This window comes from Natrix helvetica (genome assembly GCF_964273705.1).
Source record: "Natrix helvetica genome assembly, chromosome: 2".
Classification (NCBI taxonomy): domain Eukaryota; kingdom Metazoa; phylum Chordata; class Lepidosauria; order Squamata; family Natricidae; genus Natrix; species Natrix helvetica.
In genome coordinates this window covers 276874310-276892346 of record NC_138552.1, presented here as the reverse complement: position 1 = coordinate 276892346, position 18037 = coordinate 276874310, and the positions used below count along the sequence as shown (strand labels likewise).

The window sequence follows — 18037 nt, the reverse complement described above, 5'->3', positions numbered from 1 at the left end:
CTCCGTTCACTCTCCCGTGTTTCAAAATGAGAATGGAAATCAGGCTTTTACACGCTAAATAGAATTGCCTTCTCACGAAGCTAACGTCTGGCTTTGCAACGAAATAACGCTGAAAGAATTGTGAATGAGCCTGCCGGGTTCATGATTGCCAGCTGTACCCAGTTCTCGCTATGCTTTCTTTCCCCCAAACTCTGGGGAGCCCCGTTTTATTCATTTCCTTTGGCTGTCACCAGCTTGTCAATTTATTCTAGTTTGCCTAGGCCCCTAGGAATGAAACCGTCATTTCGCTCCGGGGGAACTCTACCGCCTCAAAGTGAGGTTAAGCGAAAGGAACGTTTAACATATTTCCTGACAGAACAATTAATCAGTGGAACGACTTGCCTCCAGAAGTTGCGAATGCTCCAACACTGAAGTTTTTAAGGAGACTGGACGACCATTTCTCTAAAATGGTGTAGGGTTTCCTGCCTAAGCAGGGAGTTGGACTAGAAGACCTCTAAGGTCCCTTCCAACTCTGTTATTATATTCTATTTCTATTCTATTTCTATTCTATTTATACTATATTAGACTCGACTAGACTATACACTACACTATACTATACACACCAGCTTTCAAGGTAAAAAGAGAGAAACTTCTCAACTCCCGCGAGAATTCGATCCATTTTTATAGCCGGTGGCTGGAACTTTCGCGACAACTTAACAGCTTCGGCAAAAAAAAAACCCGATTTCTCGTTCTCAGCCTCTCGGAGTTGTGGTTAGCGTCGTGTATCGCGAGAGGAAGCGAAAGCGACGTCCTCCTCTCCTAGTTACGCATAAAGCGTCTCTCCGCAGGAGCGGGAGTTTCATAGACCCGGTGGGTCTATCGCAAGAGTTGGCGATGGGGACGCGAAGAGGTTTCCCCCTAGGCGCAGCGATGCTTTACTCCCTTGAAGTTGCCGACGTCGCCCTGGACGGTAAGGGCCTGCTGAAGACCGAGGGCGATAGAGTTGATGCAACTATAGCAACTGTAACACCATTAAACTCGGTAATATGAAAAATAGATTCTATGGTTACCCTGGTAACGGTGGACAGACACATAGCAACAGGAACCACAATTGCCCTGACAATAGATATCACGAACTGCATATGGTGGGTTTCTCTTTTTTAATAACGCCTCCTGGGTTCTGAACTGAGTTGATCAGTATTTTTATTTATTTTATTTATTTATTGAGTTCATCACCTATGTGCAAGATAACACTTATACGAATAAACATGAATAAGGACACAGGAAATGGGTACAAATAAATGGGGACATTAGGACAGGGACGTTAGGCATTTATGCACACCCCATACCCTCTTAGGAATGGGGTGAGATAGTTTAGGAACAGTAGATAGTTTAAGGTTAAAGTTATAACTTAAAAGTTAAACTTACAATTTGTTTTCAATTTTATCATATAAATTAATGTGGTAGATAAAATAAATGTGGTTTAATTTCATCAGCTACGTGAAGGAGAACATAGAGGTCTTAAACCTAAATTTACTAGAGATATAGATGATAACCCCCAAAATCAAGGCTATGTTTCCAAAGCATAAATAATGTTACAATTATGTTCTCATCTTTCCCTTCCTCGAAAGAATCTTTCCATGGAAGATTAATGCCTATATTTTGCTTTCTATTGTCCACAGTGATACTTCACAATTCCTCCTATGTTCGTAATAGAAATATACAGGGTTGAACCTGGAATTTTGGCTTGCAACACATAAGCTCTGCCATTGAGACTTCTGTAAGGAAGTAAGGTAAGGAAGACTTACTCTGTAAGGAAGCAGTCACCATTCCATTTCAGCTTATTTATCCAGACAGACAGCAGTTCTACCTGGGACCCATGAATGTGCACAGAGAGAGAGAGAGTTAGTGATTATCCTGTTAAGTTTGACGGTCTGTATCACACTTGCCATATAATACGGTATTGCTAATCATGAAATTGACACGAGGGAAACTATATTACTTAGTACATAGCTAATTCAGCCCTGAATGGGGAAGCTCCTATTTATTAGCAGTAGAGGGGAAAAATGGAAGTAGTGCCACCTTCATTGTATCAATAAAATCAGTTTTACTGAACATGGCCTCTCCCTCAATTCTTGTCCTAAAGTCTACTGTAAATCCAGGAGTGAAATTCAGCAGGTTTTGACAGGTTCTGGAGAACCAGGAGCGGAAATTTTGAGTAGTTCAGCGAACCTGCAAATACCACCTCTGGCTGGCCCCTGGAGTGGGCTGGGATTGGAGATTTTGCAGTATCCTTCCCCTGCCACGCCCGCCAAGCCACGCCCACAGTGCCGGTAGTAAAACAATTTGAATTTCATCACTGTAAATCCCTTCTAATACTAAGAAGTAATGCCTGAATATTCTTATTTTCCTTTACTCATGCCTTCTGTTTTCCTGTTATGTCACACCTGTCTCTTTAGTTAATCCTACTGGGAGCCATTCCACTTGAAGCACAAGGCAGACAATGTTTAGCAAACGTTGAATCAATAAAAGATATTATAATCTCTTTTCCTTTTATATCAGGCATTTTCTTTTATAATAGCAATAGCACTTAGACATATACTGCTCCATAGTGCTTTTACAGTCCTCTCTAAGCGGTTTACAAAGTCAGCCTCTTGCCCCCAACAATCTGGGTCCTCATTTTACACACCTCGGAAGGATGGAAGGCTGAGTCATCCTTGAGCCAGTGAGATTTGAACTGCTAAACTGCAGCTAGGAATCAGCTGAAGTAACCTGCAGTACTGCACTCTAACCACTATGCCACCTCTGATCTTAATATATAAGCGTATACGCCTAACCAACTGGTTTTTTGTTGATTTTTGCAAGCCATTTTACAATTGAGTTAACAAAATTTCCTATATTGAGTGTTACCTCTATATAACGATCCCATTTTTTCTGCTTTTAGAGTGAACAGCATCCTGGTACCTTGGATTCCAGTTTAAATATGAACTTTTTTTTTTTAATGGAGGAGCCACATGACTCTGAATTAGCCTTCTATAAGAATTAATCTTTAGCGAATGCAATTGGATTTCTGGCACTGAATATTTTTTTCCCAGCGTGATGGCAGGAGTGACCTTGTGTGAACCAACAGAACTGTATAATTTGTTGAATCAGTCTACAAAAATCTCTAGATTAGCAGAGCCAAATTATCTCTGTTTATTGGGTAAGTTATCAAAGATAGTTACATTAATACACGGTGCAGTTAGACATAGGAATCCATGTGAAAGAGGGCAAATGATGAGACATTGTGATGCAAATATTACCATTTATGTACTAAATTCCATCCTTAATCTGATGAAATCAGGATACATATAACATGGCTTGTTGCAGATGCCATTTCTGTTATTTTTTTCCATTTTTGAAAGTTTTGTATAAATCCTGTATATTACTGTTTGAGTGTTGCTAGGACTATGAGCCAGTTGTGTACAAAGCTATCATCCCTTGATCCTTTAGCAAATCCTTGAGGACCCTGCTTTAGCATTGGGGCAAAAGCTGATCAGCTGCACTTGAGATTCTTACCCACTGAGACCATATTTATTTTATTGATTACCTTTAGGTCCTGACTTTCATTCATGAGCATTTGTATCTTCTATTGTCCTATTTTTTTCCACCAAACTAACCCTGAGAAATAAAGTGGCTGAGAGAGAATGGTTTGTTCAAAGTCACCTAATAAACTTCTCTTAGAACTTGAGTCTCTCTACTGATTTCTTCAGCACCCATAAATGTTTAGAGTAGGGATGGGGAGATTTAAAAATTGGCAAGTTGGTGAACTATTTCTTTAGAACATCTGCAGCCATTAGCACATATACAATAACCATTCCAAGGTAATTACTGGTTTCCTGAGCCATTCCTGGTTCATCATCTTTACTACTACTTTTCACTGCCCTTCTTTTCATATAGATTTCAGTCTAGATTTGTACTTGTAGATTTCATATAAATATATTTTCTTTTTTCTTGTTGTTTTACTTTCAGATGCTCGTACCAAGAGGGAATATAATGAAAGCCATTTGATGACAGCACTAAGAGTCAAAACAGTGAGTTTTATTTCTGGAGAAGTCTACAGTTTTTAATCTCTTCATATACCCGAAATGAAGGATAGTAACCATACAGAGATTTTTTTTAATGGCTAGAAACTCTTAATTTTCTTTGCTAACATTTATGGAATGAAATTAGCTATTGCTTTTATGATCATACTCTACCTACATATCAGCCTATGCACATTTATCCTGATACAACTCTATCAGACAAAATAGGGCTTGTTGCTTTGTAAATATACATTGCATGACACAATAATAAAAGAGCAGAACATTTTGAAACAATCTCATTCCTCAATTTGTTGAGATAAATGGAAGAAAATAAAATAGATTTGACTTGTTGCCTAGAAAGCAAGAAGGAAGAAACTGCCATCTCTGAGCAGTTTACAGAATCAGCCTATTGCCTCCAACAAAGATGATTAGGGGACTGGAGACTAAAACATATGAAGAACGGTTGCAGGAACTGGGTATGTTTAGCTTAAGAGAAAGAAGGACTAGGGGAGACATGATAGCAGTGTTCCAATATCTCAGAGGTTGCCACAAAGAAGAGGGAGTCAAACTATTCTCCAAAGCACCTGAGGGTAGAACAAGAAGCAATGAGTGGAAACTGATCAAGGAGAGAAGCAACTTAGAACTGAGGAGAAATTTCCTGACAGTGAGAACAATTAATCAGTGGAACAGCTTGCCTCCAGAAGTTGTGAATGCCCCAACACTGGAAGTCTTTAAGAAGATGTTGGATAGCCATTTGCCTGAAACGGTATAGGGTTTCCTGCCTAGGCAGGGGGTTGGACTAGAAGACCTCCAAGGTCCCTTCCAACTCTACTATTGTATTTGTATTTATTTATAAGGTTCCTGTGTGATTATTGTGTTCCAACATTTTAACTACTGATGTGAAAAATGTTTTGAAAGTAAAACAAACACAACATTGAAAAGCCTTGTTTCGTGCTTGAATGTACTTCCCAGCATTACCAGTACTGTTCCATTAATAATCTGAAACCATTCGGAAGTGTTTCCAGTTGAAAAAGCTTCCTTTGAATTTTGAAAGTGAAAATTTTTAATTTAGGGAATATAATTTGATTTTGATAGCAATTGCACTTAGACTTATAAACCTCTTCATATAGTGCTTTTAGAGCCATCTCTGAGCAGTTTACAGAATCAGCCTATTGCCTCCAACAATCTGGGTCCTCATTTTACCCACCACGGGAGGATGGAAGGCTGAGTCAACCTTGAGCCGGTGAGATTTGAACTGCCAAACTGCAGCTGGAAGTCACCTGAAGTAGCCTGATGGCTTGTTTTTGAACAAAAGATTAGAGTCAGAATTCAGAATAGTTCTCAGACTGTTCTTAATTGGCCAGGCAGATTCATGCTAGACTAGAAATGTGTTTGTTTTGAATACAGCAATCTTGGGGAATAGGTTTCTTGGGGAACCTATTGTTGCGTAGCAGTTTCCATAAAGTAGCATTGACTATTTGGGGACCAGAGTTTTGAGGTAGCTATATCATCCGCCCACACCAATATGCATATGTGACAGTGCTATAGTTTCTTGGCATATTGAGACAAGAAATACACAAACACTATAGTAATAATCTTAAACATTAGTAATATCAATTGTCTTCAAAATAGCAGTAGCACTTAGACTTATATACTTCTCCATGGTGCTTTTACAGTGCTCTCTGAGCAGTTAACAATATCAGCATATTGCCCCCAACAGTCTATGTCTTCATTTTACCGACCTGCGTCACCTGGGCTCAATACCCTAAGGCAGTGTTTCTCAAACTTGGCGACTTTAAGTCCTGTGGACTTCAACTCCCAGAATTCCCCAGCCAGCTATGCTGGCTGGGGGATTCTGGGAGTTGAAGTCCACAGGACTTAAAGTCGCCAAGTTTGAGAAACACTGCCCTAAGGGGTAGGGTTGAGGGAATAAAAAAGTCCTGAGGGCTATCTTTCTTGTGATATAGGATAATACTCAAAATGAGGAATTGAATGTACATCCTAAAACAGGTTGCACATTTTCCTCAAATGTTTTTAACTAATCCATACCCTAGCAAACATGACCCAGAGCAATGTTTGGCTCTTTGGGAGCCATTATCTGTACCCTAAAATTGGTCTCATATCTTCTCCGACGCACACTGGACATTCCAATGTCACAATTTGTAAGGAAAGGGCTATTTCATAGCTGAAGGTTTTAAAATCAGTTTTACTTTATAAGAATGGAACCAGATCTTGGATGTTTCTATTTTAGGGTTAGGATTAGTTTAACTTCCTTAGGATCCACCACAGAAATACCCCACTCCATTCTTTAGTATCTGTGTTTCATGCTACTTAATTTACCTTTATTTGTTTGTTTTAAAGAATCCATTGGGCAAATATTTGGTGCCTCAATCCGTCAGCCTGGAGTGTGTTCGATACTGTGTAATATATGATGGCAAAACAGAAACTGTGGATGCGGCTTTTGATATGGATTATGATCTACTTGACGTGGATAAAGAACTAACACGTATCATCCCTCTTTTTCTCAAAACTTAAAAGGCAGAGTAGTTTGCTAAGGTTTGGCTCATTCTAGAGTGATGTTCCCAAATGTCTCATTCTTATTGAATTTGGTGGTGATGAGATGTACTGGAATCAGTATCTAGAACTCCCACTGTTGGGCTCCTAACAATCTGAGACCAGCCCATCAAAGGCTTAATTACATCAAGCAGTTGCCTTACTCCACATGAGGCTGCTAAATGAGCCAGTCTACTGTAGCAAATGATATGCATAGGAACTTCTTAAATGGGGGAAATGCTTCTACATCTTGTAACAAAGGCTTTAGAACCCTGTGTTAATTCCTTTTGTTTCTTCTTCTTTCCATCTAGCATTTGACACAGGAATGGACATAAAGGAATTAAGAAAGAAGGCATCCTCTGAATATAGTATGTGTTATGTTAGCATTATAGTGGCAAATCACTTGTTAGTGTAAATGGGATTTAAGGATGTAGAGAAATCCACTACTCCTTGAATGTGTCTGCCTTAGAAGAACCTTCCTTTCCAGCAAAAGGGAAGGGGGATTTTGCTGTGTGACCTTAGAGAATGCAGTATTGCAGGCTAATTCTGACAACCACCAGAAGTTCGATCCTGACCGGCTCATGGTTGACTCAGCCTTCTATCCTTCTGAGGTCGGTAAAACGAGGACTCAGATTGTTGAGGGCAATATGCTGACTCTGTAAACTGCTTAGAGAGGGCTGTAAAGCACCATGAAGCGGTATATGTCTTAAGTGCTATTGCTAGTGGTATAAGTCATTTAAATAAATTAAGACTAGGGGGAAAAACAATGTGTCAGATATATAGAAAGAGGCATTGCTTTTAAGAACTTGGATCCTATTGTAATGAGCATGGGAATATACATGTAATATGGAGATGTAATAACAAATGGGATGGACTTAAAGAAGCCCATGCCACAAATCAATAAATATTTTGTATCAACACTTTACTCTCTAAATGATCTGCTTGTAGATGCTAAAGAAGGCTGTGCGGCACGCTGTGCAAGAATTATGCAGCGGCTCACCCGCTTTCCAGTCATGGTCTTAAGAGGCGGTTATGAACGCTTTACAGCCTCCTACCACTACCTCAGGACGCAAAAGATCTTTTGGATGCCTCAAGTATGACAAACGTCATAGAGGAAATACCAGGCTTTCTCCTTATACTTCAAGATTTCCCCCTTTTTCCCTTCAAGTCAGAGGAGTATTATTTTTTTATTAATATATTGGCAGTGGGAAACCTCAGGTATATATGCACACTCACACATATGGCCCTCTTTGTGGTGGGAAACTTAAATTCTTTTCTTTGATGCTCCAATTAGTTGTTGAAAGCCTCAGAAGGAGCAAACGTTAATAGTCCCTCATGGTTCTTTGTTTGTTCTTCTCTGTGCTAATTTTGCGAGTCTTGGAAACGGCTTGTTTCTTAGCTGCTCTTTCTTTCTATCCCTTCTACAACAGCCTAATGGCTTCCAGACTCACACCAACTTGATTTGGAATTGGCTTGATGTCATGGCCAATTCTTTGGGGGGGGGGGTGTTCAGCAATTTGGGGAAAATTCTTTCCCGGCTCATCAAGTAGTCAGATGGCCTTTTTTTTTTTTGCTAAACATTGTTATGGAAATGTTCAATTGTATATGTAATCATATTCAATTTTTGCTTTATAACTCTCTGTGTGAAGATTGGACAGAGTTCTTGCATCAGCCATATTTTTCAGAACTTTATGGTGCATCTTACAATCCAAATGTATATCAGGATGTAAATATTAGGGAAAGATGTATGCAAAATGTGTACATTACAACATGCAAAAAATGTTATTGTCAAGAAAAGTAGCTATGGATGGGAGATTAGCATACATAAAAATAAGGTCAGAATTTTGGTTGGGAACTCTTGTTCTTCTGTAAAGTTTGTTTGTTTGTTTATTGGATTTATATGCCACCCTTTTCCCAAAGGACTCAGGGCGGCGTACAACATTAAAAAAAACACATATTACAAAAGTTAGAAAGGAAATTAGATAGAGTATCCAAAAACAAACCCAATTAATTTTAACAACATTTTAAAAATTAGATTAAAATTAACAATTCAATCATTTATTTTATTTTGTTCAGGCCAGGCCAGCTTGCTGGAAAAGCCAACTTTTTAGGGCATGTCGGAAGGACGGGGATTATGCGAAGCTTCGGGGGCAGCTCATTCCAGAGGGAAGGCGCTCCCACAGAGAAGGCTCTCCCCCTGGGGGTCGCTAGCCAACACTGGCCGACGGCACCCTGAGGAGGCCAACTCTGTGGGATCGCACTGGACGGTGGGAGGCTACTGGTGGCAGTAGGTGGTCTCGCAGGTACCCTGCACCTAAGCCATGGAATGCTTTAAAGGTCATAATTAGTACATTGAATCGCACCCGGAAAACAACCGGCAACCAGTGCAGGCTGCCTAAAAGGGGTGTAACATGGGAGCACCTAGGTACCCCCATGATAACCCGCGTGGCTGCATTCTGGACCAGCTGACTGCATTCTCTAAGGCTTAGCAATATTGAATAAAGCAATGATTGGTTGGTTCATGTTAATGTAGCAGTGGCTGAAAAGCAAGAATTGTTCAAAAGAGTTTCCTAAGTAGGTAGATTACACCCTAAAATTTTGTAAGAATTATGTCTAGCATAATTCTTACAAAACACTCTTTCTACCTCTATTATTCCTATTGTTTTTACGGGGCTGATTAAAACTGAGGGTTCTGCTCAGCGTGTAGGCACAGTAAGCTGAGTATAAGCTGAGACCTCCACTCAGTAGAGACTAGATTTTTATTATCCAGAAGAGGTGTTTGAACTCTGCACTCCTTCTCTTTTCCTCAAGTAGCAAAAACCTCCCAGATCCAGCAAGCATTTGAGGCAGACAACTAGCATCCTTCCTCCTTAGGGAGGTCTGTGGCATCAGTTTATTCCTGTTGGATATTTTTAAAGGATTCTTGCATTTTATTTCATTTAAGAACTATCACTGCAATATTCTCTTGTGAATTTTAAACTTTTATATACTTCTTTGAGAGTTCCCTTCTAGCCAAACTCATGTTTCCTGCTTTCCGTTTGTCTAATGAGAAATACATAGGTGGGACTCAATCTCAGTGGTCTGCAGCCGGCAAGGTTCTGCACTTTATTGGATTTGAGATGTGAAGCTTCACATCTCAATGGCCCTTCTTGCAATCAAGTGGATCTTGAAAATGCCCATATTGATTTCAGCTCCCTGACTTTGAACAAGTACTGGGCTTTCATTGGATGATCTGTCCTCCTCCTCAACAGGAATTGGAAGCCTTTAAAACCTATCCAGTAGAAATCGTGCCTGCTAAGCTGTACATGGGAAACTACGCGCAAGCCTGCGACAGCCAGATTCAGAAGGATCTGAAAATCAAGGCTCACATTAATATCTCTGAGGAAGCTGGCATATTGTGAGTATGCATCCCCCAGTAACAATTTACTGAAGATGATTCAGCACTCTCCGCTTTTCCAGTCTTGTAAGAGAAATTGCAATATATACCTTCCCATGCATTATTTTAATCCTGGGTTTTATAAGGCCATTTCCAAACATACCACTGAATTTTAGCATTTAAGTGCAATTTTTTATCAATGTGCAGTGGCAGACATGTGGAATTTATAAATGAAAGACCTTAATGTTATTATTTTTAAAATCCTTCCCCTATTTCCACCCAAAAAATACCCGGAGGAAAGAAAACCAGCTTACAATGTCACCTTAAAAGTATGGATACCTTATCAACCAAATATTGTCTACCACAATATCTGATAGAAGTGGGTAGGTGATTGAAAAACATCTCAGCCTGAAGGCATTCTTTGACTCCATATGCAGATCTTAAGAAGGCATACATCCCATTTAAGAACTATAGGCAATTTGTATCCCTTGCACAATGAGAATAGATGTACAAAAATATAAACTCAGATTATCTATGACTCCTTGCCCATTTTTCACACTCTGTTGCATTTTTAAAATGACCCATCCTCTAAATAGCTTACAGTATATATAATTCCCACCACCAAACAACTCCATGAATTAAGCCAGTTTGAGAATGATTGATAAAGACCATTATGAGCTTTACAGCTAAACAAAAGTTTGAACTACTCCAATTCTAATCAGTTATTATATGATGATATTGACTGGGCTGATTCAATTTTGCATGCTTCTAAACAGATTGTGTCTTTCCTCAGCTTCCTTGAAGACAAAGAAAAACTCCTTCATATTCCTATTCCTGATTCTCTAGAGGCAGATTTATTTTCTCACTTTGGCCACATTTGTCACTTTATTGGTAAGTTGACTAGTGATATTCTCCTCCCCCAGTCCAGAGGGCAAGTGTATAGCCCCAAACTCATTTTTTACCTGTTTATTCCAAATATTCGATCTTTCCATCATTTCACCTCATCTCACCCCTGCTAAAGAGACAGGATTGTCATCTGCATTCTCAGTACATCTGTAAGTTAAAAGCCTTCATATTGAACTTATTGAGGGAAATCCAGGGATGGATTTCAATTACCAGAATTCTCAAGCCAACCATACTAGCTAGGGAATTCTGGGAATTGAAGTCTACTCAAAGTTGCTGAAGTTGAGAAACACTGATTTGGGCTATAAACAAAAATCATGGAATGGCATGAATTAATGCTGATTAATATAGTCCCAAATTTCTGGTCCTAAATTCCAGATTGTCGAAGTAAGAACAGTAAAAAAAAAAGAATTTGTGGTTTAGCTGTTTTTAGACTGCTGTTCATCCTGTCACGATCACAACCCTGTAATAGAGAATCTATAGATTTCTGGTGCCAGCAGAACATTTGGGGATCACCTAAAGTGGCTAGGATAGAGTAGGCTGAGAGGTAATGGGGACAAAAAAAGCAAGCAGATGCTACAGCACAGGCTTAGCGCCTGTCTGCAACACCTTAAAGCAGCTGCATCTTTTTCCAGGATCAGGAAAAGAGCAACTACTTGAGTCATCTTCTCTAAGGAGAACAGAGGGATATATGAGGATGGACCACTTACTGAGGCAAGATGGCTTCTGAATAGATACAGCAGGGACGTGCGGTCAGGGGAGGCAGGGGAGGCAGAGCCTCACCGCTCTCATCATGAAAAGAAAAAAAAGGGAAAAAGCACACGTGGTCCAATTCCCTGCCTTCCTTAGTCAACATGAAGGGGACCGCGGAGCGCGCTCCGCCGGCTCACGCTCCACGGTCCCTTCATGTTGACTCAAGAAGGCAGGGACCGCGTAGCGCGGGGGAGCGAGCTCTGCGGTCCCCTTCATGTTGACTCAGGAAGGCGGGAAATGGGACCACGTGTGCAGGAGGCTGAGGCTGCCTCAGCCTCCTGCACACGTGGTCCCATTCCCCGCCTTCCTGAGTCAACATGAAGGGTACCATGGAGCGCGCTCCCCCGCTCTTGCGCTCCGCGGTCCCCTTCATGTTGACTAAGGAAGGTGGGGAATGGGACCACGTGTGCAGGAGGCTGAGGCTGCCTCAGCCTCCTGCACATGTGGTCCCATTCCCCGCCTTCCTGATGATGTCACCAGCCTCACCAGCCATAAACCTCACCGCACGTCACTGAGATACAGTATGTGCAGATCAATGCAAATTTGATCCTTTTGCCTATTGATTTGCAGTGTGTGATTTATGCCTGCATTTTTATTGAAATATCCAGGCATAAATATACAGACATAAGTCCATTTAGAGAACATCTATAGAAATCATCATCGTATTGTGTGCTAGTGTTTTTGGTAAAGTGTTTGAGAAGTACCGTAATTTGCCACTGTCTCCTTCCTTGGGCTGGGAGAGACCAAACTGACTCAATGCCAGAGGTGGGATTAGAACTCGGTTTTCTAGCCTGGTGTTTTAACCACTATAGTACAGCAAACTGGTTTTCCAACTATATTTATACAATAGTGTTTTTTAAATCCCTTTTGTTTAGATAACTCATGGTATCAATTCAAAACTTTTAGTTCTCTAGATAACAGACTTCATTTCCCATCGGAATATGTAAAGTACACATTGGCAAATAGGCCCCCATGTCCCCTGGGGACATAATCTCACACCTTCCCTTAATTCTTACATACCTTGACACAGAAATAAATATGACTGACATCAGTGGGACATCCTACTGGACTTAAATCCAGTAAATCCAGGACTTAAATCCTACTGGACTTAAATGGGATCTTGGAGTCCTAGTGGACAACCATTTAAATATGAGCCAGCAGTGTGCAGCAGCTGCCAAAAAAGTCAACGCAGTCCTAGGCTGCATCAACAGAGGAATAGAATCAAGATCACGTGAAGTGTTGATGCCGCTTTATAATGCCTTGGTGAGGCCACACTTGGAATACTGCATTCAGTTCTGGTCGCCACGATGTAAAAAAGATGTGGAGACTCTAGAAAGAGTGCAGAGAAGAGCAACAAAGATGATTAGGGGACTGGAGACTAAAACATATGAAGAACGGTTGAGGAACTGGGTATGTTTAGCTTAAGAGAAAGAAGGACTAGGGGAGACATGATAGCAGTGTTCCAATATCTCAGGGGTTGCCACAAAGAAGAGGGAGTCAAACTATTCTCCAAAGCACCTGAGGGCAGAATAAGAAGCAATGGGTGGAAACTAATCAAGGAAAGAAGCAACTTAGAACTGAGGAGAAATTTCCTGACAGTTAGAACAATTAATCAGTGGAACAGCTTGCCTCCAGAAGTTGTGAATGCCCCAACACTGGAAGTCTTTAAGAAGATGTTGGATAGCCATTTGCCTGAAACGGTATAGGGTTTCCTGCCTAGGCATGGGGTTGGACTAGAAGGCCTCCAAGGTCCCTTCCAACTCTGCTATAGCATTGTATTGTATTGTATTGTAAATATATGATCTTAAAACTTGAAGAATTCACATTTGGCCCAACCATGTCTCATAATTTTCCCACATAAACTGGCACCAAGATTAAAACTGTAAAAAAGAAACATTGACTGTTTTTATGTAGAATTTATTGCCTCCAAACTCGTAATGAAAAAAATTAAATTAATGAAAAAATTGTTTAGATGGTTACCTCCATAAAGGAGCAGTCCTGGTCTTCTCTACTCTTGGAATAAGCAGGTGTAGCACAGCAGTGATGGCTTACCTTATCCATTCTTGCAGGCTTTACTTGAAGGTGAGTGTAGTTAACAATCTGTGACAACATTTCCTACTCAGTCAGAGGTGTCAAACTCAACGTCGTCACGGCTGCATCATGTGACTTATCGGGACTTTTCTCCCCTTCGCTAAACCGGATGTGGGCGTAGCCAGTATCTGGCCCGTGGGCTGCGAGTTTGACAGCCCTGTACTAGGTGCTTTCTAGATACATTAGGATTGTAGCTTCTCAAACACGAGGACACAAGTAGGGAGAGGCTATCATACACTAATGTATTTTGACATTATGCTGAGCATTCATGTAGCTGCACTCCTCGTATTTTATTCCCTGATACCTTTTTGTCCAAATTTCTCTCCCATTCTCTATTGTTTTGTATGTATGTGTCCGTTTTTTTAACTATAAGATTCTTGGAACAGAAAACTACATTGTTTGTCGATTATCTACTGTCAAATTAAGTTTGACGGTAATCAGTTTAGGCAGTTTTAAAAACAGAATGTGAAATCAAAGATGATATAATGGCCTTTATGCCCAAATTAGAGCATGAATCATGATTTACTTTAAAATGTCTCACATTATTAGAGTCTCATACTGAGTCTTTACTTTTGGACAATTTTGCCTAATATTGGTCTACCATGATTATCAGCGGCTCCCCAAAGGCTCAAGCAAGATCTTCCCATCACTTACTACCTGACTCTTAGATAGAAACAGAGAATGGAAAATATGGCAAATTAAAGCATGGGTTGTGCTACTTACTATGGCTCCAAGGCAGTGGTGGGTTCCCGGCAGCATCCACATGGACCTGCACAGTGCGTGCATGTGTCTTAGCGTCTCCACGAGCCTCTGTGATGCTCCAGCTGCTCAGCAGAGGATTGCGCCGGTGCTGTACGTGACATGCGCATGCGCGGAAGCCCCAAAGACTTAAAAGACCAGTAAGGAGCTTGGGCAGGAGGATGGGCCTTCCAGAGCACCGTACTGGAATGGTATCTGGTGCTCCGGGCAGGCTCCAGTACACCCGTACCAGGGCGTACCGCCTGCAGCCCACCACTGCTCCAAGGGTATCTTCAGGAGCAGTCAACAAAAACAACATGGTGCATATGTTGCATCTTTTATTGTATACTGTCATCATCATCATCATCATCATCATCATCCTTTTAAGCCATTTGTCTATCCTCTGCAGGATGAAGGCCTCTTCCCTATATTTCCAACCAATACTGTCCTGAGCTTTCTTTTGCCAATTGGGCCTGCAATACTTGGTGATGTTGTCAATCAGTCTCTTTCATGGACCCTTTTTATCAAGTGGGATTCATTCTATGACTGCCTTGGTCCACCTGCCATCAATTCTTTTTGTCATGTGACCAGACTGTTGTGTTACCGTAGATGCATAAAAAGCGGTGAAGTTTCAACTCATGTATCAAGAACTGAGCTTAGGGTTTTGGCACATGAAGCATGTATTCCTCCATGAAGTTACAGAGATCCCTTCCCTGATTATGGTTTAAATGGCTGTGACTCTAGAATAGAGGTCTTCAAACTTGGCAACTTTAAGACTTGTGGACTTCAGCTCCCAGAATTCTCCAGCCAGCATAGCTGGCTGGAGAATTCTGGGAGCTGAAGTCCACAAGTCTTAAAGTTGCCACGTTTGGGGACCCCTGCTCTAAGAACACAGAATTCAATGCGAGTCTTCTGTTCCCCCAAGATGCTTGGGGCTTTTTTCAAATATTTTCCCTGCTCCTGATCTTTGCATTTTATACCTTTCTTCACAGAACGCCTGGAATTATGTCCAGAAATGTAAAAACAACATGCGGCCCAATCGAGCATTTGTGCAGCAGCTATCAGATTGGGAACAACGATTCTATATAACTGCCATCACTGACATTTCAGAACCAAATTACTGATCAGTAGCGCTGTTCATTGTGAGTTAGCGGGGCGGAAAAATGAGAAGGAAACCCACATTTATTTTTCAGAAACCGTTGAGAGAAAACGTTACCTTCCATTGTTGCACTATTGCTGACTTCATCGTCTGTCTCACACTCAACAGACACTTCATTATGTTTTTACTTTTCATGAGCTTGTTTGTCAAGGTCCGAAAGGTATTATATAGAATAAACTTTCAGGCATCCAAAACGCTGTTCCTCAATCAAGATCCTTCCCCAAAGATCTGTGTTTCCAGCTACAGATCAAGAAAAGCTGTAGCCCATCCCTATGGAACACTCTTATCACCAGAGGTGAGAACTGCTCCCACTTTCTTGGCCTTCCAGAAGGATATTAGAACTTGGCTTTGCCAGTTGGGATGAGACCCCGAGGGAGGCTCTCATTGCTTAGTTCCCATCCAGGCATGAAATCCTCTTACCTTTGCTACTGATTCGGAACCGGGAGCTCACGTGCGTTGCGATTCTGCACATGCGCAGAACTGGGGCGCACCGGCGGAATACCACTTCTGTTTCCATCCCGTCTCTTAGTTCTGGTTTCTTTGTAGCTTTTAAAATATTAATCCCTGTTAGTTTGGATTATATTTTAATTATTTTTCTATTTGTTTTAAACCTGTAAGCTGCCCAAAGTCACCTTTAAGGGGAGAAGGGTGGGATAGAAAAATAAGTACAAGCTATAAGCACACCCATCAGCGCGTAGGGTTAGAAAACAGGCAATGTGCATTAAGTCCTACCAGAGGGAACGAGAAGTAAAAGCTCCAGCCTTATTTTTGATGTTTTGGTTCTCAGCCATTACACCATAGCAGTGGTGGGTTTCCATTTTTTTTTTACTACTGGTTCGCTTGTGCGTTTGCATGTGCAGAAGCATCCAGGCAGGTGGGCGGAGCCTCCCACCGCTGCTACTACCGGTTTGCCTAATCCAGGCCGAACCGGGAGCAACCCACCTCTGCACCATAGGCAGAAGAGGGAGTAATACAAGGAGTGGATGGTCACTCCAACTTTACAAAGGTTCTACATAGTACCATTCAGGGCAACGTCACAAGAAGTCAATATTATGAGGCATAATAATATGTATTCAGGTGCCAGTTAAATATTCGCTGAGCTCTACTAGGGTTATTTGGGTGCCATTAGGAGTCTTAACAGAGTGATCCCTTACAGCAAGGGTGTCAAACTCGATTTTATTGAGGGCCACATCAGGGTTGTGTCTGACCTCCAGGAGCCGGGTGGGTGTGGCCAGGGTAAGCATGGCCAGCTCAACATCACTTCTGTTGTGGGTGCCTTGTGATGGCCCAAGTGCTCTGCCAGCAAAAACAGAGCTCAGGAGGGCCGCACACAGCCCTCTCGAGCTCCATTTTCCCTGGCAGAGACACCGCGGGCTGGTCCTTCATTGTTTCCAGGGCGGCCCCATGGGCCAGATCTAAGCACCCTGTGGGCCAGATGCGGCCCACGGGCCTTGAGTATGACACCCCTGCCCTACAGGGAGTCCTGTAGAATATGATTGCCTCAGGAGAAAAGCCAGAAATCTCACACAGATATATTAGAAATGAAGCGGAATCCTGCATAAACAAACTACTTGAATAATCCCTGACAATCCATGTGACCCAAGCTCCGAGCAAGCAAGTCATATTTTCCTTTGCCTGACTCACCCGTAACATCTTGATAGTCCTGTATGTGCATTGGGACAATGGTAGTTGAAAGACTTCTCTAGTTTCTAGTTCTTAGTGCCAAAGAACTAAGTAAAGTCATGATCTCAGCTCAGCAACAATCAGGATTAGAGTTCGGAAAAAGCAAAATGCATGTATGGAACCGTCAGCCAATAGCGTGATGCCGGTGAAGCTTGCCAGTCAGCTGGCAGCAGGGGTAATGGCCCACATAGATCTAATAACATATCAAGGACATAATCATGTGCTGCCTGACAGTTTTATTATGAAGAACCTGGCTAGAGCAAATAGTCTGGCAATTTCCTAAGCGATAACTGAACAGTCTGCAGATTGCACAGGGCTCTCAAACGTGTTTTTGGCCCTTAGAACCTCCCCCCATCCCACCCAAGGAACGAGGCAGCAAATTGCACCAAACTCAAAATGCCTCCTGCAATTATGCCACCTGCTCTAGCAGCTCTCGCCCTGTTGTGATGGAAACTTCTTGTTTACATCCGAAGGGAACCAAGGACAAGTTACAAACGTTGCAGCAAAAAAAACAGCTGTGGCAAAAAGCAAATCACCCTGGATCATTTAAAAAATGTTTTTTTAAAAAAAATAAAGAATAAGAGGAATTTGCTTGCAGAGACTTCTCGCCACAGTTTCCGCCAATAATGTAAACACCTGCGTGACTTCAAACTCAGGTGACATAGATAATAATCGTCTGGTTTGTCGCTTGCCTGATCTGGAAAGGGTCAGATCAGGTTACAATTGAATGGGAAACAA

The 18037-nt window shown here is 41.5% G+C and overlaps 1 protein-coding gene across 3 annotated transcripts; it reads left to right on the top strand.

The window, feature by feature from the left end:
* Nucleotides 1–813: 813 nt before the first annotated feature.
* On the top strand, nucleotides 814–16095 carry STYXL1 (serine/threonine/tyrosine interacting like 1). Of its 3 annotated transcripts, none has more exons than XM_081944374.1 (11): nucleotides 814–1020; nucleotides 1662–1772; nucleotides 2924–3181; nucleotides 3991–4052; nucleotides 6405–6549; nucleotides 6908–6964; nucleotides 7545–7690; nucleotides 9848–9993; nucleotides 10766–10863; nucleotides 13601–13710; nucleotides 15450–16095. In XM_081944374.1, the coding sequence occupies exons 3-11, from the start codon at nucleotides 3079–3081 to the stop codon at nucleotides 15579–15581; spliced, it is 999 nt and encodes a 332-aa protein (XP_081800500.1). In that variant the 5' UTR covers nucleotides 814–1020; nucleotides 1662–1772; nucleotides 2924–3078; the 3' UTR covers nucleotides 15582–16095. The 3 variants fall into 3 exon arrangements, with proteins under 3 accessions (XP_081800500.1, XP_081800501.1, XP_081800502.1); XM_081944375.1 differs by having other exon boundaries at nucleotides 815–949; XM_081944376.1 differs by lacking the exon at nucleotides 814–1020 and adding an exon at nucleotides 1079–1124.
* Nucleotides 16096–18037: the final 1942 nt, after the last annotated feature.